The sequence below is a fragment of the Meles meles genome, chromosome 17, assembly GCF_922984935.1.
Source record: "Meles meles chromosome 17, mMelMel3.1 paternal haplotype, whole genome shotgun sequence".
NCBI lineage: Eukaryota > Metazoa > Chordata > Mammalia > Carnivora > Mustelidae > Meles > Meles meles.
Window position 1 is genome coordinate 24895460 of NC_060082.1, and position 20726 is coordinate 24916185.

General features: G+C 47.7%; 1 protein-coding gene across 9 annotated transcripts in view; it reads right to left on the reverse strand.

Annotated features, from left to right (window-relative positions):
• Positions 1 to 20726, reverse strand: part of SRGAP2 (SLIT-ROBO Rho GTPase activating protein 2) — a 228253-nt gene that overhangs the window by 35878 nt on the left and 171649 nt on the right. For all 9 annotated transcript variants that reach the window (XM_045982176.1, XM_045982174.1, XM_045982175.1 and 6 more), the window contains 5 exons: positions 19207 to 19308; positions 18131 to 18328; positions 8696 to 8780; positions 5940 to 5967; positions 4534 to 4558 (listed from right to left, as the gene is read on the reverse strand). In XM_045982176.1, coding sequence (XP_045838132.1) covers positions 4534 to 4558; positions 5940 to 5967; positions 8696 to 8780; positions 18131 to 18328; positions 19207 to 19308 — 438 coding nt within the window. The remainder of the gene's footprint in view (positions 1 to 4533; positions 4559 to 5939; positions 5968 to 8695; positions 8781 to 18130; positions 18329 to 19206; positions 19309 to 20726) is intronic.

A 20726-nucleotide genomic window follows, 5' to 3' on the forward strand; every position in this document is an offset into this window, starting at 1 on the left:
GCGTGGCCTCTTACTCCCAAGCTTACTGGGAACACAGGACGCTGCCAAAGGAAGGCGTGAGGATGCCGAAGTAGAGCTGGGCTCAGGAAGGTCTCAGGGGCCCAAATGCTCATCGTCATGACCCCCAAACCCGTCTGCCTCCTCCAGCTTTCCCACCACAGCAGCTGGTGTCTGCCTTCTTGTTGCCACCCGTGACTTCCACCAGTCAGCCCAGGGCGATCTGAGAGGAAGAATCTTCGTCAGCCCTTCCATAGTCTGATGAAGAAACTGGGTTCCACCATTAAAAATCCATCAACCCATCAATTGATCTCCATTTTTTGGAGGTCTTTTTATGTTTACAAACTGTTATTACATTTTCTTTTTTTTTTTTTTTAAGAGTTTATTTATTTATTTGAGACAGAAAGAGCATGAGCTGAGCAGAGAAGCAGAGGGAGAGGGAGAAGCAGACCCCACTGAGCAGGGAGCTCGACGTGGGGCTTGATCCCAGGACCCCGAGCCGAAGGCAGATGCTTAACTGACTGCACCACCCAGGCGCCCTGTTATTGCAGTTTTCATTTCTAAAGAGTAGTCAAGAGTGATAATGAGGTTAAGTGATATGAGGGCTTGTAAAGGTTTTCTGGCCCCAGATTTGTAGTTAGAGACCCAAAGAGAGGTAGGTTGGGAAGCTCATGGGTTACTGGCTTCAGCAAGTTATGGGACTGCCAAGTGCTGCCTAGACTTGCAGGAAATGGAGCATCGACGGCTGCACACAGCAAGACACCGAGCCTGCCCGTCCATGGTTATTGGCGGTACATGGCAAGTAGCCCCGAGGGTCAGTCGGTGGCAGGTAAGAGTGGGCCAGAGACCAGCCCCACCACACCAACAGTATTTTCCTAGTCTCCACTGTTCCAGTGGAGCCCAAGACAGGGTCTAGTGGGAGCAAAACCTGGACAATGTCATGAAGGCCTCAGACCCTCCTACTGCCCACCCCTCTTCTTGTAATACTTCTAAGTTCTGACTGAATCCATTTCCCCAGGATGCACCTGTGTGCGCCCATAGAGCCCCAAAGACCCTCCCTTCACCACTGCTTCTGCGCACCACGATTCTGAGCCCAGCAGCGTCCATGTGTGCTCTCCTTCAGGGCCTGTCTCTTCCCTTCTTCCTCTGCCCTTCCCTTCTCCAATGTTAGAATCTGTATTGGTTTAATTCTTCAGTTTGTGATATATTTGGTGGTATAATCCTAGGGCTGGAAGGGGCCTTTAAGGACAATTGGGCCAAATCTCCACTGGACCAGATTAAGGGTCATTTCAACCAAAGGCGGAGGGAGAAAGGTAGTAGGCATCACTTGAAAAACATAGTAAAGCAGGGGTCTTGTGATTTGCAGGAGAAAACAATCAGGAATGTGGCCAGATGGTGCCTAAATAAGCTATAGTTTGGCATAGTTTCTCCTGAGGGAGAGAGTTAGGATTTTTGCTGGGTACTGATCTCTATTACATTTGTTAGATTTCCATTTTACTAGGGGAGAAAATACAAGTCTACACGACTGATTAGATGTGGGTGATGGGAAAGAAAGAGGTGTCAAAGACAATACTCAGGGCTTTGGGAACGTGAGGAAGAGAGCCACTCCCCCCCCCCCCCCCCATTAGGAGAAACAGAGAAGTCAGGGGATGTGCTAAGGGAGTTAGAATGGGGCGGGGGCAGGTGAGACAGATGTTCAGGGGAGGAGGCGCTGTCTCAGCTCCCAAGCTGATGTCCAGCCCATCAGTTCGACATTCGATCCAAAGACTCAGAACAATGGACACTTTAGTTAGGAGAGGAAGGTTCCTCTAAGGGAATGAAGCGAGAAGGGAAAGAATATGGAGAAAAGTCAAAAGGGCATCAAACCTTGGGAGTGCACCTACCCTTAGAGAAATGGAGAAAGATGACAAGGAAAAGGTGGAAGTGATGGGAGAGAGAAAATGCTGGGCTGGAGGGTAGCAGGGAAAGCTGGGAAGAGGCAGCCGAGACAGAAAAGGCTGGGGTGGTTTGAACCCAGGCTTTGCTAGGGTCAAAACTGACTGGAACCCATGAGGGACCCTCAAAAGCTACCAGATTCTTCGTCTTGTTTGGCTGACTTGCCATAAAAAAACCAAACAATTATTTATTTCCTTATACAAGACTGCTCATCTTCCAGACAACTATTTACCTGCCTGCCTAGTGTAGAAAAACTCTTTACCGACCCACCATGAGATCTGAGCTGCTGCTGGGGTGGGAGGGATGGGATGGCTGGGGGATGGGCACTGGGGAAGGTGTGTGCTATGCTGAGTGCTGTGAATTGTATAAGACTGATGATGGTTCGCAGACCTGTACCCTGAAACAAATACTACATTATATGTTCATTAAAAAATAATAAAATAAATTTTAAAAAAAGATCTTAGTTGCTGGAGAGAAACTGGGGCAGCAGAATGGAAACAGGTCTTTATTTGATTGGGGTTTTGGTTGCATCCCGGAGCTCTGACACAAATCTAGCGCCAAGCACATATGCTCCGCCTACCACTGTGTAGACGTGGCAGGATGGCGCCAGATGGGCGCTGCTCCCCTCTGACAGCACGCCCGGGCAGGGCCGCCTACTGACCGCCAAACCGCGGTCTCCCGCACGTCCACAGTGGAGGCTGGGAGGCCCCCGCACCTCGTACCTCTGTTCCAGCCAGATGCAGGATGCCCAGTTTCAGCCCAGGAACTGAAACGAACAAATGCTAAGTTCAGCCCTATCCTTGGTGTCGAAGGGAAAAAAGCCGGCTCCCTCTTTAAAATATCCACCTATTAATTTTATTTGTTTGAAGATTTACTTATTTGTTTTAGAGAAAGAAAGAATGTATGCTAGTGTGCGTGCATGTGTGCAAGTGGGGGGGAGGGGCACAGGGAGAGGGAGAGAGGATCTTTAAGCAGACTCCCTGCTGAGCGTGGAGCCTGATGCAGGGCTTGATCCCACGGTGCTCAGATCATGACTTGAGCTGAAACCAAGAGGCGGGCACTCAACTGACTGAGCCACCCAGGCACCTGTCCACCTATTAGTTTTAAATACAATAGATTATCCTTGGAAGGCACTCCATTCTTCTCTAGGGTTTGTCTGTTTGGTTTTTTTAAAGATTTTATTTATTTATTTATTTGAGAGAGAGTGTGTGAGCAGGGAAGCGGGAGAAGAGGGAGAGGATCTCAAGCAGACTCCAAGCTGAGGGTGGACGCCAAGGTGGGGCTCCATCTCGTGACCCTGAGAGCCTGACCCAAGTCCGATACTTAGCCAACTGAGCCACCCTGGTGCCCCCATTCTTCTCTGGTTTTAAACAAAATGATGGGAGAAGGGGCAGAAGAAAGAAACAGAGGAACCAAAGGAAGAAAAGATACAACGAAATTTGTATAAACTAAAAAATGTATAATTATATCTGATTACATTTATATGTAATTATATTTAATTATAAATTTAAAAATGTATAATTATATCACTACAATGAAATCCAAAGCAGGGACGGGGAAAAAACAGTGACAGCGAAGCTAGGACAAGGGAGAGCTCTGTCATCCGAGTATCTGGCGGGGGGTGCCCAGCTGGCGGAGCCATCTCAGGGGCTGAAGACACTGTCGGGGCTGCTGACACAACAGAAACCATGTGCCCTCTACATTCGATTATCTCCCTGTGGCTACCGCCACTGTGAATTACCCACAACGATTTTTTAAAGCCTGGATCGGTTCTCCCCTGAAAGACATTACAGAGCACTCTCCCTCTCCCCCCTGCTAATGGCCTGCTACATAGCTGGTGTGAGCTTAGGCGACCCAAAATCATTTCAGTATTTGCGATAAAATGTAATTAGGAAGTAAAATTTGCTGCTGCAAAAAACAGTGTAATTAATTTTTTTTCTTTTGCACAGTCACAAGTACTATTAAGACTATCTACTGATGTGCACTACCCAGCCCTGCCTTCCAAGATCCTGCCCTGAGATCGGCAACGAGAGCGGGCTGACCAGCGTCAGGTTTTAGTACGACACCGAAGATCACGCGCAAAAGCACAGAGCTGAGCCTCAGGTGGCCAATCATTCTCAGGCCAGATTTAGCTTTGCATTTTTAGCATGTCTAAGAGATGCAACCAGGATGACCGCAACGCCAATAGAAAAAAAAAATCTGCACACCTACAGCCATGTGGTGTAGGTGTTTGGCCTAGGTGACCAGCTGCTGGGAGCTACTCGCATTTGAAACTTAACTATAAAATGTGAGGCCCCTTTCACGGTGTCCTAGAGAAGCGACACCATGGGCAGGTCTGGCACAATCTGCTAGGTCAAACCAAATCTCCAGCAAGGAGGAGGGGGTATGACTAGAGAGGGAGGAATAGGTCAGGAAGACTCCATCCAGCTGAGCCGACTACATCAATGAAGTCCCTGTCCCGTTAGACCTACTCTGAACGGTATCTTCCAAACGCAGGCAGGAAGTCAGGAAAGTGTCTGTCCTGCCCACAGCAGGGTTCCACAAACACCTATGGGATGTGATCATCACACCTGACCAGCCTGGCTCTTGCTGGGCCCTTACCTGCTTCCTCACGGTCGAGCTACGCCTGTGGTTGACCCCGCCAAATCAGAGAGGACCAGGCCGGCGCCAGGGAGAAAAAAAGAGAAAATGGGATTAAAAACAATCTGTGTGTTAATTAATGAAGCAAGTAGAATTATTCAGCTCAGTCCCAGAACCAGCTAAGAGACCTACCGAGTTACTTTCCAAATTAAGCCCAATAAGGCTCCTTCAGAACAGAGGTCTCTGTACTCACTACCTGCCACCATTCAAAACCAGACTAGGAAGGAACTAGTACAATGTGCAGTAACAAGTATCTGCGTTGGACAGTGAGATTCTCTCTGTTTGCAGGAGACCCAAGGAAACACCAAAGGAAGCTACAGTTTTCTTTCTCTTGGAAATCCTTAGGGAGCAATTTTCCTAGAGTTTCAAGCCCCAGATATGGGGCTCCAGGTGAATTTACATTAAGACTCTATCACCAAGACCATATTCATTCCATGGGATTCCATTATCCTGGTTCCCTCTAGTCAAGAAGACTGGTATATTAATGGGATCTTTACTATAATCCACAATGACAAAACCATGAAAGCCAAATGAAGCTATTTCTAAATAATGAGCCTATAATTGTAAATGGCCTCATGATTATTGTGTGTGTGTTGGCGGATATAAGTGGTTGATATAATGGGCTAACCCAGGGTCTCTCAGGAGTCCAGCCCATTAAAGCTCTCTCCCCAGTTAAATCAGCACATTTTTAGGCATCTGAGAACCGTTGGCTGGATGAATGCCTTGCTCTCCGCCAGCTCACGAGTTTTCTCAGAGCAGCTACATGACTGGGAGGGAAAATATTTGGCTGGGGTCGGGGAGGGAGGGGAAGGTGGGGGAAGACTGGGAGGGTTGCATACTTGTACACCAGGCAAGGATTTCTACCCATGCTGTCTGGCAAGCCAGTGCAAAGTAGTATTTCATTATCCAGCAACAGTGAGGGGCTCTCATCTTTTCCGTGTAGAAAATCTCGGGTCAAATGCTATCTTCTGATCTTCCTTCTCTGGGCCAGAGACTTCCCCAAACCACATGCTGAAATCCAGCAGCTAAGGGTAGGTTACCAGGTTCCTCCAGAGCCAAACACTTCTTTTCCTTGCAGACCCGATGGCTTTGGGGAAGCCTCTGAAACTACTTCAGCAAATGATAACTCCCTACATTCCATTCTGCTCAGCTCTCGCCCCAAGTCACAGCAGACCCCCTTTCCATCTGAGGCCAGACGGGTTCGGCAAGGCAAAGGGAAGGAAGCAGTCCCCGCCTAAGTCCCCTCCTTTGCACAGTCACCCAATGCCTTCGCACTTCAACTCCTCAGCTCCTTCCCACCGCGGGACCACTCTACCCCCATGGGCCTCTCTTCATCCCTCCCAGGGGCTGTCCCAGGCCACACCTACCTCGCCAGACTGCAATCTGTCCGCTGACCTGTTGGGAAGACAAAGACAAAAAGCTCATGTGGAAGCAGAACGAGAGAGAGAGAGAGAGAGAGAGAGAGAGTCGAAGACTCACTCCCAGGAGTTAACTGAAATGCCCTCCCCTTCTCCCCAGAAAGCCGCTAGCCTCACGGAGTGACTGGCCTTCCAGGCGGAAAAGAAGAGAAACGCCCAGAGCCTCTTCCTGGGCAAATGCTGTTTCTCATGCTTGTTCCCAGCGCTGCTGCTATGTCCCTGACGCTTAGGTGTACCAGCCCCGCTCCCCAAAGGGAAAACGGGGTGGCTGTAGGGGAAGAACAGCAAGGCGGATCGTGTTTTAGAGAACAAATTACTAGAAGCCTTCCCAGGGGTGAAACCCAGCTTCTCTTCTGTGTATGTGGGTGTGTGTGTGACGAGGGAGGGACGAGTTGGCTTGCTCCAGAGTAATGGACACACACACACACACACACACACACACACACACACACACACACGGTGTGAGGGTGGCAAGGGAAGAAGGAAGAAGGAAAATTGTTTGCGGGGAGGAGGGAGAAGATAAGAACATTCTAGTTTTCAATCCATATGAAATTCTCTTAGGTTGGCTGGGGTGACAAGGGAGAAATGAGATTTAATTGCTATCAGATTTGTGGTTCTCAATCCAATAGCAGGCCCTAATGTTAAGTTTAATGGGTCACAGCCAGCTTTAAACAACGAAAATCTTAAAGTTCCTAAGAATTCTTACATTTAAAAAAAAAAATACATAGGCGTATGCGTATGGGCCACGATGTGATCTGTTTGCTTTCAGTTCACCAGGTGTGGTCTGCATTAGATAAACCAGGGGCACCGCGAGCTGGTGCTGAGCCGGGAGATCATCCCCTACCGGCCTCCTCCACGCTCCTGGAAAAACTACTCCAAGGACCGGGGTGGGGTGGGGGGGGTGAGGAAGGGCTTTTGCTTGCCTTTAAAGGTTGCTAATTGTCGATTACACTTCGGCGCATCCTGAGCAACATCCTCCCCCTCCCCTAACAGCCTCTCATTACTAACGGCTCCGCTTTCATCTGCGAAAATATTATTCCGAGCCATTATTTTCAACATCTGTCCCATTCCCATTCTGGAATACTCATACACATCAATTATCCCTCTGTGGCAAGAACAAGGGGCTCTCGCATTACGGTGACAAACACATTCAGAAGGCGGGGCCGCGATGACTTGCTCACAGGAAGGTCTACGGCTATTTCTTTCCTTACTGCTCGAGCTTGTCATCTTTAGATGAAGGCAATTTGCAGCACTAATGAATGGACACCAACCTTCACCCCTCCGCAGTAGCAAATCTAGTACATGTTTGTGTGTGTGCAAACCCACTCACACTCACACACACACACACTCCCAAGGCCCTGTTCCCCATTTCGCTTATGAGCTATGCTCAGATTGTTTTAGCAAAAAAAAAAAAAAAAAAAATTGGTTAGAACTTGCTTCAAATGGTTCTGGGCTTTCTTTCCTCTGATACTCTATGAAGCAATCTGATAACCCAAGAGTGAAGATTTTTCTATAAGAAAAGCTGGGCTGCCAACACCCAAACCTGTTCAGCCTGAGTCCCTTGGGTGGCGGGGAGGAAACAGAACAGAAGTTACCTAACAGGCATTCTTCACATAAAAGAAAATGCCTCTACAATCACAGGATCAAAGATATCAGAGATAAAAAGAATTCAGCATCTGGGGGAACCGTCCAGCGTGGGAGGAGGATGGGACGGGACGAGCGGGTGGAAGGCTCTGGTGTGACAAGTGTGGCTCGTTCCCGACGCCAATGAGCCAGCAAGTACCCCATGCTTCTCTTCCCTCTGCAGTTTGTCTGAAAGCGCTCAAGAGTTCGTTCGTGAGCCTTCTCTGCTGGTTTTCCTCCCGCCAGTGCTACCATACACCACTGTTGCCTCCTGGCCCTGTCTGGGAGTGGAGAGATGAGCAGGGCAGGGAGGAGGGGCAGGCACTCAGAGGCATCCCCAACCTGGGAATCCCATTAGTCATAGGATGCTGAGAGCTAGGCAGGACCCGGGCAGGGTGCCCAAAACCCCAGGGAAGCTTCTCTCTCAACCTTCGCCTTCTGTTTGACAGCTGAGGAGACAAAGTCCAGAGTGCCAGTCCAGTTCCCTGCTCTGCTACTTTCCAGGGTCTGGGTAAAATCATCCTTGATTCCTGGATGAGACAGGCTATTCAGTACCACGGTCTCAGCGCGGCCACGGCGGACCGGGCTGCTGCTGAGCAGTAGGACCCTCCCAAGCGGAAAGAAAGCGCTGCTCTACACAGGCGTCTGGGGGTCAGGCCTGCCTCCGAGAAGCCTCTCCTCTCCTCGGAGCCGCTGCTCTCCCCGCTCGCCGGCCCTGCCCGCCGGCTGCCGCCTCGGTCCCGCTACAGAGGAGCTGAGAGTTTCCACAAAGTGTCTGGAGGGTAAGGGACCCATCGGCTCCTGTACCCCAGCTGTGGCAGAGAAGGGGGCCGAGGTGGAGAGCAAGCGCACGCCGTTTAAACAAATGCATGGTGCACATTAGCGCTTCATTAGGCCTCGGCCTCCTCCCATTACTCAAGCAGTCACTGGGGTGGCAAGCTTCCCATCAAACAGGCTAGGGAAAGCAATGCATTCACATAACAAGATCAGGCCCGCAGGGCTCAGGATGGAGGCTCAGCCAGGTAGCTCCGGGCCTGGCCTTCCCCTCATTGCCAAACCTCCAGCCGAATTCCCACACTCACTTTCTCCCAGGGTTTTCTGGAGAAGGTCATGCTTGGCTTGTAGCTTGGTGATGAGGTTCCTGCCCTCCAGGTACTCCTTCATTTTCTGTAAGGGAGGAAGAAAAAGAGCGGTCAGACTCCTGAAGAAGCAGCAGCAGGAGGAAAAAAAAAAAAAAAACACAGATGCTCAGCTGTACAATTTCCTTTTTACAAGAGAGCATTTCGTTTCTGACCCGATTTCTACTAGGTGCCTTTTTTATCTCTTTATTTCTACTCAGGCCTGAACATCTGGACGGCTGCTGATTTCCAGGGTGCCTGAGTAGCCTGCTTTTTGTTCTCTGGGGAGCGAGCTCCATGCTGGCCAGTCCCAAACCGTCGCTTAGAGTCCCTCAGCCATGACTTCCGGTTCCCCGGAAAAACAGGGGGCCGGGCGTGGAGTGGAGGGACTCACTGAGCCCAGATCCTCTTGGTGTGAGGACACACACCTGCCACTTGTCACCTCCACTGATATCCTGCCGCACCCTGGCCCCTCCCTGGGGTGCATTCCAGCACATCAGGACCAATGCCAAAGGCTGCGACCCAGCAAGCACAGCATCTCCGTCTGAGCTCTCTCTTACTCGGCTCCCTCCTCTCTTCTGCACGGAGTCTTGGCAGAGAGCTTGGGATTTCTCCGCATTTGGAGAGAGGGGCTGCGGCCCCCGCCCCGCATATACATGTAACAGCAGTTCTCAACACAAGACCAGGTGATGGAAGTGCACTCCCAGCTGTTCCACCCGTCCAACACCATCACTGTGCAGCATTTTCTGATCTGACCTCTCTCAGCCCTTATCTGCCCCGGGAGGGACTCGATTTCCCTGGACAATTCATCAAATCTTCAAAACAACTCTACGAACTCGGATTAGCATGTCCCCATTTTACGGATGAGGGCACCAAGATTCGGAGAGATTAAATAGGTTGCTCGAGGTCAAACAGGGAGTGAGCGGCAGAGTCAGTTTCCAGACACAGGTCGTTTGACAATTCAGTGCGTGCGCGCAACCAACGAGACAGCACGCTCCATCCGTCAGGGCGCCCGGCAGAAGGAGGAGCAGAACAAAACTTCAGAGTATTAATTCTTTATATATGTGGAGCAGTTCAAGAGTTTTCAGAGCCCCTTAGCACAATGTCCCACGTGACTCTGCAGAGCACATCAGGGAAGACAACATCGCTGGCTGCTTGCTACAGATGAGAAGATGACCTTGGGAGACGGCGGCTGAACTGCTGGTCGCTGCCAGCTAGGAAATGGGAGTGCCAGGCCACTGGAGCCTTGACACAGTGTCTTTCCACGCTACCCTGCAGCCGTTCACAGGGACCATCGTTCACCCTGGTTGTCTCCTTATACAATGGCTCGCGTCTGCTGGGCTGGGGGTCATCTGCCCACGTCTAAACTCAGGCAAATTGGCAGTATGGCCCTGGGTATGATCCGTGACTCACTGGGGACACATGACATAGTGGAAGAGGGAAAGTGGATAAAATATTTCAAATTGTAATACTTCTGTCCTTCTATCGATGTATTAAGCAAAAAGGATAATTATACATCAAGCGTCTGATTTTATGGCTATTACCACATAGGATGAAGGCAGGAAAGCAAGGTGAAAAAAATATGAATTACTTTTACTCTGTACCTTTCTGTACAGTGTAAAATTGTAACAAAGAGTGTGTATTTTTTCTCTCCCTTTCTCATGCAAAAACAAAGAAAAAGCCTGCTTTCTCGGGGATGCACATCCTGGCTTTCCCATGCTCCCCGGGTGCCCCTGCATGTACCTCTGCAAATTGCACACGGCCAGGGCACAGAGGGCTTCCGAGTCATGTGTCTTCCTCTCCAGACTGCCTTTTCCCTAAGGTCAGAGTCATTATTCTCTGCACCCCTGATGCTTCGTACCATGCCCAGCAGACAGCAGACATTCAATAAATGCTTGAAGAATGAGGAAAGACACGCACAGTCTCACTCTCCTCTGAGAGAACCTCCCTCAGTGGTCACAATCCAAGCCCTCAAGTGTACCCCTACTCTCTCAATTAAGTCTAAAGCAAACAAAAACAAACCCTATACCAAATCATTTCTGTTGCTTTACTTCTGACCTGTTCCCTCTGCTCCTTTGTGCCTGTGCCCAAGAACATCTGTGTGACAACAAGACTCCCTTGGCACCTCCCCCTTTCCATCTGCTCCAGCGGCCTGCTCACCCGCTGTCGGTCTTCCCTGGTGACGGCCTCATCCCCACCCAGTGCCTAACTGTGGGGCTGGGAACAGCACTGCAGGGCCCAGCGGTGGAAAACATTCAGGAAACACCTACTGCTAACATCTCAACCCTCAAAGGCCCCTCTTCGGAAGGTGACCCCAGGAGATTCCAAAGGTTTCCTAATGAGGGAAAAAAAACTCACCAAGAAAACTGTAACCCTTAAGACAAGGCCAGACTGCTCAGAAAACAGCCAATATTCTCAAAGGAGGTGGATGCAAATGCCTTCCTCTCACTCATGTTTCTACTTGTGATTCCGGAAATGAATTTTTCATTCACATCATAGTTTGAGAGTTAACTCGGGCTGTCACTTGGCGAACCATTAAAATAAATAATAATCTGATACAGATGTATGATGGGTCACCTTTCCAGGTCCCATGAAATCCTGAAGGATCAAAAACTATGCTGAGGTTGACCTGCATCTCTAAGAGCAGAAACAATGGTTGGAAGTTTTCCATCTCGGTAAGCAGGCGGTGGGAGGGAAAAGCCGTCCCGGAGTTCACAGGCACATTGAGACCTCCCTCTCCCGCCTGTTAGTCAGCCCTGGTCTGCATGAGACAGAAGCTGGGAGAAACGACCTGGCCTTCACTGGCAGAAGACCTCGGTTGCTGACTGTACAGAAAGGAGCAAAGGCAGCTGAAGGCAAGGAAGGCACAAGAGGCTTTCTAATGACTCCTGGGGACCAGCAGGCCATGAAAAGAACTGCTGGGGCGTCTGGGTGGCTCAGTTGGTTAAGCAACTGCCTTCGGCTCAGCTCATGATCCTGGAGTCCCGGCACTGAGTGCCACATCGGGCTCCCCACCCACCGGGGAGTCTGCTTCTCCCTCTGACCCTCCCCCGTCTCAGGTTCTCTCTCTTACTCTCTTTCAAATAAATAAATAAAATCTAAAAAAAAAAAAAAAAAAAAAAAAAAAAGAAAGAAAGAAAAGAACTGTTTATCTGTTATCTCCAAATCCCTTCCTTGGTCAGTAAGTGTCTCTTTCCTCATTTAAAGCATGTTCTGATACAGGTAATTCATTTTTTTTTCTCTCTCCTTCCAAACATCCACAAGTAAAGTCACTAACCTTGAGTTGTTATCAAGGGAGAAGAGAAAGGGCAGGGTTCTATTCTACATCACCAAAATAAAACCAAGTTCCTAATTCACAGTCTGACTGGAGCCATTCCCCAACCTCCACATTTTACACTCAATATTATGAAAACTGGGAATTTCTTCAAAAAGTAGGAAGGGAGGGGAACCTGGATGGCTCAGAGGGTTAAGCCTCTGCCTTCGGCTCAGGTCGTGATCTCAGGGTCCTGGGATCGAGCCCCACATTGGGCTCTCTGCTCAGCAGGGAGCCTGCTTCCCCCTCTCTCTCTGCCTGCCTGTCTGCCTACTTGTGATCTCTCTGTCAAATAAATAAATAAAATCTTAAAAAAAAAAAAGTAGGAAGGGAGGCAGAGAGTCTACTGGGTGGTTTGGTTCTGTTTGCCACTATAAGCCTTCAATTCAGGTTTTATGATCTCATTAATTTATTTCCTAACAATTCCTAACTATTAACTGCTGGCGATGAATTTTATTTATTGAAAAGTATTAATGTAACAGTTTTTCTCTCAGGACCCTTCCTGACAGACATTTTGCTGCAGCAAAATGAAAGAGCCTTAGTTGAGAAACTGTAGTCCTACTGCTTACCTTGGGTGAGTCACTTACCCCCCATCTGAAGAACCAGGATAATGGTATCTTTCCCCCAATGTTAGCAGACGGAACAGGATGACAAGCATGACCATGATCATAGCTCACAATCCAGACAATCAGCAGGCAGTTAGGAGTATCCCTTCCTTGGATCTGAATCACCACTCAGATAGCCGAAAAACACAACGTCCCCAAACCTCTTTGCTCTGTGCTAATACATGACAGTGGAATCAAACCAGGTTTCTGATCTTCAGAACAAGAAAGTAAGAGGCACCAAGAATGTTTTTCCAATTAACTTAAAATACCTCTTCCCTTTAGTATGATGGAAGTACAAATCTCATGGAGCCTGTCTATGCCTTGGATTTTTTTTTTAAAGATTTTATTTATTTATTTGACAGATAGAGATCATAAGTAGGCAGAGAGGCAGGCAGAGAGAGAGAAAGGAGGAAGCAGGCTCCCTGCTGAGCAGAAAGCCTGATGCGGAACTCGATCCCAGGACCCTGAGATCATGACCCGAGCCGAAGGCAGAGGCTTTAACCCACTGAGCCACCCAGGTGCCCCTGCCTTGGATTTTTTAAAATAATATTATTTATTTATTTGAGAGAGAGAGAGCATGAGCAGGGAAGAGAGGGAGAGGCAAACCCCCTGCTGAGCAAGGAGCCGATGTGGGACTTGATCCCAGGACCCTGGGATCCTGACCTGAGCTGAAGACAGACGCTTACCCGACTGAGCCACCCAGGTGGCCCTCTGCCTTGCATTTAATCTGTGTGAACAGAAGGCCATAAAAGCCCACTGCTACAAAGGGATGTGGTGGGTGGGAGGAGGAAGCTGTGTTGAGCTGGCCCCATGCACAGAGACACACGAATGTCATTATGGGGTGAATGCTTCCCCGCCATCCAGGCACCCTGACATTTCTCTCCTCTTCGTCAGTTTGTAAAGAAGGAAACGGCTGTCAAGACAGAATACGTAGCAGAGCAGACCTGTAAAACGGCAGTCATCTCCCTCTTTAACTGACAGGGTAGGGGCTCAGTAGAGACCTACTTAGCACACATTTCCTGAGTGCCTTTAGGAGAGGACCAAGAAAAAAAAAGATCTTGGACTGCACCAGATCTAGGTCTAGAGCACTGCCCCAGTGGCCAAGATATCATCTTCTCTCCTGTGTTCTGACCAATTCTGTGCCCAAGAATTCAGGCAGTTTCTCTTTATCAGCCATGACCTTTAACTCCTTCTGCACTCCTTCCCCCATATAAGAACCCCATAACAACCCCCATACAGGGAAATGCTTAGGAGAAATGCCAGCCTTATAAGGCTTTGACAGTCCTGGGCTAAACAGGGAGTGTTACTTCCCACGAGCTGGGAACTGGTTAAATAAAAACGATGGTGAACCCATTCATACAGTGGAATTCTGTGCAGCGATCTAAAAAGGAGGCAGAGCTCTTTGGACTAATATGAAAAAAATTAAGTGAAAAAAGCAAAGTGAAGAACAGTATGAGTTGGGCTACTTCTATTTATACTTCTCTTTATTTGATTTCATTGTATTTCTAATGTAATTCTGTCGCATTAAAGGATAAGTCAATGGTTGTCTACATAGAGACTATCTCTGGAAGAACACAGAAGAAATCAGTTTCAATGCCAGGCAGAGGGGAGAGGAAGTGAGGGCCAGAGAAGGGGAGGAAGCATGGCTTGTTCTGTATGCTGTTTTGAACTCTTTGCATCTCCCCAAATATTTTAGTTATATATATTATATATTTAATATATTATGTATAAATATATATTTACATATAAATATATATTATATATTTTTTATATTTTATTTATATATATTTTACATATATTTTTAATTTCCTTATTTTTTTTTTAAAGATTTTATTTATATATTTGGCAGATAGAGATCACAAGTCGGGAGCGAGGCAGGCAGAGAGAGAGAGGAGGAAGCAGGCTCCCTGCCAAGCAGAGAGCCCGATGCAGGGCTCGATCCCAGGACCCTGGGATCATGACCCGAGTGAAAGGCAGAGGCTTTAACCAACTGAGCCACCCAGGCGCCCCTAATTTCCTTATTTTTAACAATCACAGAAAAAAAAAAAAGCAATGAGATAAAACGTAGACACTGCTGGGTTGTGTGTTATAAAAGATGAGTGATGCAAAGCCCAGAAGATCAGGAAACATCACCTCACTTAGGGCAAGAGAGAGGAGAAAGCTGGGCTGTTTCTGAGTCTTTCTTTCACCTCACTTCTTCAGCAGGGAGGACAGAAAGAAGCCCATGGCCTGAGACCAGCTGACCAGAGTTTTAGTTTTATTTATTTACCTATTTAGAGAACATGTGCGTGTGTGGTGGTGGGGGGGGCAGCCAGTGGTGCAGAGGGAGAGAATCCTAAAGAGGCTTCACACTCAGTGTGGAGCCTGTCAAGGGGCTTAATCCCTGAGACCCTGACATCAGGACCTAAGCTGAAATCAAGAGTTGGACGCTTAACGGACGTAAGTCACCCAGGCACCCCTCCCCCCCGAGTTCTAGCTTCAGCTCTTGCTGAGTCCCTTGGAACAGCTACCCAACTTCTCCGGATTGGGGGGGGGTTGTTTATTTTTTTTTTCTTTTTTCATCTTTCAAATGAGAATGTGGTTAGATGATTTCTAAAAATCACTATAAGCTTTTAAAATTCCATGTTTACTTTCTTGGGACTCCTGCAAATGACCGACCTTTATAGAATGTGCTTAAATTTCCAATCGATATCCTCTGGGCAGCTCAATTTGATGACAGCTGAGAATGGCGAGACAGCTTTCTAGCAGCTCCCTGGGTTGCTAGGCACACTACCTACAAGTCAAAGCATGGTAAGGGACAGCTTCCCAACTTTCCAAGGGAAGGGAGCTTCTAGGATGCTCTACTCTGATGTTTCTGAAGGACACAGCAAAAACCAGGGGCGATGTCTGTGGAGGCAGCAGACGAGGAAAAGCACATCTGCCGTTCTGTAGGCATCGTATGGTGTGGCAAGCACAGGCAGTCATGCTAATATGCACACCCCCTTTTTAAATGTCCATTTTGCCACCCCCCAAAAAGCCCTTTTATCATGAAATGAATTATTTGGTGCATTCCCAGCACCAGTCACAAAAATGATGAACTCTCTTATACATCGATTATTACAGAAGCCCAGACCAAAAAACACTCCTGTAAGCCATGGAAATTTGCACATAATTTTGATAAGTAGCTCTCCAGCCACGAAAGACAGGAAATGGACTAGGAGCAAAAGGGTGGGCAGGATTTGAGGTCATCGGTTCGGATATGGTCATCCCTGCTCTCACTAAGGGTCAACTTTGAACACATGTCATTGCTTCACTGAAAGCCAGAAAGTAATTCTGACAGTCTTAAATACAGATTTTTATGTCAAAATTTCTTATTTAATAAGAAAAATGGAAATCTGCTACAATGTAATGAGATTGGGTCATTAAGTAGTGTTATATCTAAGCAGTGCAGACAGACCAGCCAAACAATCCTATTATTAAAAGCCTCTAGAGTGTTCAACAACCTCCGGAGATAAGAAAGCTTGGGGTGGCAAGACAGCCCTCATGATAGACAAGAAGTTCGTTCTCGTTCTGTCTAGCCTCGGTTTTGCATGCCTTTATGCTTTGTACAGACTGCTCTTTTCTCAAGGAATGCCATTCTCTGCTTGATTCACTGCCTGTTTCACTCATCCCTCAAGGTCAAGCACAAAAGTCACTTTGTATGCGATGTTTCGCCAACTCCACCCATCCTGGCCGCCATTTATGCGCATGTGCACGTAGCTGAAAATTTTCATACTTATTTTTCTGATTGCAAAAATCAACCTATTGTAACTGTTTTGAAACATACAAAGTAAAAAACGGAGGTTCTCCCTTTGGATGCCTAATCCATCATTCCCCTCTACACTCCGCACTCCCGCATTCCGAGCTTTAGCACCATGTCTGGCACATAAAAGATCCTTGATAAGTTATCGATGAGTAATTCAATAATGATTAATGAATAAGTTAATAATGACTGTAGTGACAATAAATTTTCAGCACTTAATGAGCACTCTGTACAGATCAGGCAGTGTGCTAAACATTTTACAAAAAGGATGAATGGGACAAGATACCATTCCATTATTTCTCTGTGTAGATTTTAGTATTTCACTCATAAAATATTTAGGAATGTTATGATGAGATGAACTGGAAAAATATTAATCATTTGTTAAATGAAAGCAGATTATAACACAGCGTGCATAGCCAACATCCCACTTTTTGTAACACATTCTAAATACATATTCACGGAGATGTTTGTGCAGAGAAAAAAACCAGGAAGGGAATACGCCCTAACACTGTTATCTCAAGGTAGTGCGATTATGGAAGATTCTTATTTTCTTCCTTTTTGTTTCTAAACTAGTATCATATGGATGTTTTACTTCGTATAACAAGAAAAAAGTCATTTTAAAAGAATAATACTGTTAAATCACTCCTTTTCAACAGTCTCCTCCAAGATTTAAAAAAAAAAAATCTGAAGATTCTTAGTTTTAAGTAAAAAAAACCAGATTTCTTTTTTTAGAAAACATAGCAAATCACTACTGTTCTTAATGGAGAAAGGGCAATGTTCAAAGAAGAATTAAACAAACTGTTCCAGTTGGGAGGAAAAATTCAATTTACTGCATGCAGATTGTGTTTCTTGACTAAAAAACAAGTTAATCCCTCTCATTCAGAATCAGTATGCATATTCACCAGCTATATTTCATCTCACATCTGCAAATTTAATTTCTCCTTTCTTGGTTGTCAGAAGATGAGAAAATAAATTTTAGTCCAGGCAATGAATCCTACCTGGCAAGCTCAAAATAATTTAATTATTAAAAAAGCAGCACCAAAGACCAGCCAGCAACCTTCCAAAGGACTGTTAACACAACCTGAAAATAATCGGGTTTATTTGTCTAACAGAAGAGTAGGATATAGAAAATACAGTGTTTTGGAATCCTCTGGAAACCAATGACACTGCACATGACCTGTCCTTTCGAATTTTAGCCATTTTTGTGAAAGATAATTTCCCATCAGCAAAAATTATAAAATAATGTCATCGCATCACCTAGAAGAGATTGTCAACTTTAGAAATAAGATATGTGTTAGCCAGAATACATTGGATATAGTTCCCAAGAAATAAGAAATAAAGATCTTTTGTGATCCCCCGTGGCCAAGAAGGAAACTTTCCAACAGAATCCTACTAGCTGGTTAATAAAAATTCTTAAAAAAAGAAAAGAAAAGAAAAGTCTTCTGGGGCAAGGAAAAAAAAGGAAAAGAAATCTTCCTGGCAGTGTACTTGGGAGCACCTTTCTCTTGGGGGATCCCTGTTTGACACCTACAACTTAGAGATATCTGTGTCTTAACTGAAGTTGAAGAATGGTCTCTGAATATGCCCAGATCCAAATTAAGATATTCAAAGTCTGCCCTTCCAAGACTTGACAAGGACTCCAGGTTCCAAGTCTCCCTGTGAGCTGCAGGTGCTCCTCGAGAGCCATCAAGCCCCCTCACCGTGAAATAGAACTGCTCGGTCTCTTGCTGGTTGGCTCTCCTCTTAGCGATGCTGGGCTTGCTCATGAAGGTTTCTGAGACCGTGGACTTGACGGATTCCATAGAGTTGCTGTATTGGAAGCAGTCGGACACATCAAAATCCTCAACAGTCACAATGTCCTGGATGGTCTGGAGAGTGGCTTCCATCGTCTTCTTTACCTGCCACGACAAGGGCCAATGTAACGCGTGAGGGACAGGTAAGGGAGAAGCTGGGAGGAGTGAGAGAGGAGGGGCTGGAGGGGACCAGGGGGCTGCTGTCAGAAGGTGCAGCTCTGCTTCCCATCGGACGGTGCTGAGACAGTGACCACCATCACATGGACTCTGCTCTACAGTGCTCCTCTTTTTACAGAAGACCTAAAACCATCCCCCTCCTCAGGCTACGTAAATGATCCAGCTCTTTTATTTAATGTTGACTTTTTAAGTTTAATATTAGCTCTGGGCTATAATGGAGCCCCGTTGGCCAATGAAGGGACCCACCCCCTAGTCCTTCCTGATCGTCCTGGGAAGAGAAGACTGAGATGCCAGGTAAGAAGTCTCGTGAGCACAAAAGAAAGAAGCTGGACAATTAATCATGCTGCCCTTTTGAACTAGCCGTTGAAAGCAAGGACGCTGGGTGCAGAAGAAAGTCCCCCTTTTCTAAGAGGATGGAGATGTTTTAAGTGTCAAAGTCAAAGGCCTCTGTTTGTTTGAAAATGCTGGAAAAAGCCAGGCATGAGGGGGTGGTTTCAGAGACACAATATTGTTCACACAGCTGCCAAGTGCCATTTTGATTAAATGTGTAGAGGGGAAAGAAAAAGCATTTAGCAAAAGCTCAAAATAGAGCTCAACCTTTGGCAATGCAAGAGCAACTTCCTGGAGTTCAAGGGCAGGATGTAGCAGAGGGGGAAAATCCAAGGCTACACTTGGCTAGGAAATGTTTGCGGCAGCCCGGACATTCTCTGCATGCTCCTTCCACCTGCTCCCAGATGGGCAGCAAGAAAGAGGTTCAACAGGGAAACTCGGAGGCTGGCTCCGAGTCTCCTAAGCAGGAAACTCACCTCTTCGTTCTCAATCTTCAGAGTGGACAGGCGGGACTGCAGTTGCTGGCATCTCTGAACTAGCTCACTCTGGACAGGCTGCTGGGCACAGAGCTGCGAAGCCTGCCAAAAGAAAGCAACACCAGGTCAGGAAGAGGACACAGTTCTTCTGGCGGTTCCAGAGTCCCATTACTACTAATAAAAGTACTCATGTTCAAGCTGGAAGCCTCACAGTTTCTCTGTGAAAACAAAAACCCCAAGGCAGCATGTGCGAACCTCTGCCAGGACCAAACAGCACAAGGAAGGAATGAGAAGTGGGACCTGTTTGGAAAGACCAGGTCCCTCCATATGGGACCCATCCCCAGGCTGGTGCCTGGTGGGCTCTGCGGCTCCGCAAAAGCCAGCGCTGGGCCAGAGCAGGGTGCTCGGGCAGCCCCAGCGCCACAGACACAATGCCTTGGCAGGGAGGGTTTCCTGCCAGGAGTCCGAGTGGCCACCTCTCCGGCCCCTCCTTCATTCCCCTTCATGTACGAGAGTGAAAGCAGCCGAGAAGTGGGTCAGGAGGCTAGCTCGCCGCTGCTGGCAGCCAGCATGTGTTTATAAATCTGGGCCTTGCATGAGAGCTCTGACTCAACGAGAGAAAGTGTAAAGCCAGGAGCAAGTCCACGGGCTGTGCTAGAGGGCCCCAGAGGGCACAGAATCTGGTGGAACTTGGCACTTTCCAAGAGCCAGCCTTCTGCCCCAGGTTTGTACCAGACCTGTGTAGGAGAGAGTCTGCCCTTCCTCCTAAGGACTGCTGTCCACGAGCTTTTCCTTCTCTGAAAAGATCGCTGAGCCACCGTCTCCCGATGGGGGCATGGCTGTGGCATGGGCACGAGATCACCCACAGTCTCCAGGATGACAGATGAGGAACAGAAGGCTGGCAGATTAGAGGCAGGACCCACATGGAGGCAGCTCCTGTCACCTTGCCACCACGTGTCCCTTCGCCTCTTGTCTGCGGAGAGACATCTGGATAGAGCTGGTCTCCCTCTTCCTCAGCAATGAGTGGGCACATTCACATGCCCACAGACCATTCTCTTGCTTGGAAGACAAAACCTCTCTTCAAATGGAGGGGGCTGGGACCTGACCTTTTCCTCCATTGGCTTTTAAGCTCCCAACTGGCTTGACCTCCTCCCCCAGCTGAGGGGATGGCCTGAGCCAGCTCTCAGATCTGAAGAGAGCTGACTTCACTCTGGCTCTTGGATAAGCAGACACAATGGAGAGAGCTCAGTGGCCAGGATGGGTTAGAGCCAAGAGTGAAACTCTCTGGCTGCCTGATGTCACTGGTCAGGCATCCAGAGCCCCACAAGCCTCTGGGGGCACCAAGGGTAGAGCCAAGCCCCTCCTCCTAGTACATCGGAGAGTGCTTGGCATCCACTCATGTGCCAAGCGCCCCAGAACACCCGTCAGTGTGGGGCCTTGGCCAATTTCAGGGCTTCCGGTCAAAATGCCACTCGAACCTTGGCCCCAGTTCAAGGACTTCCAGGCAGTTCCCTTTTTTT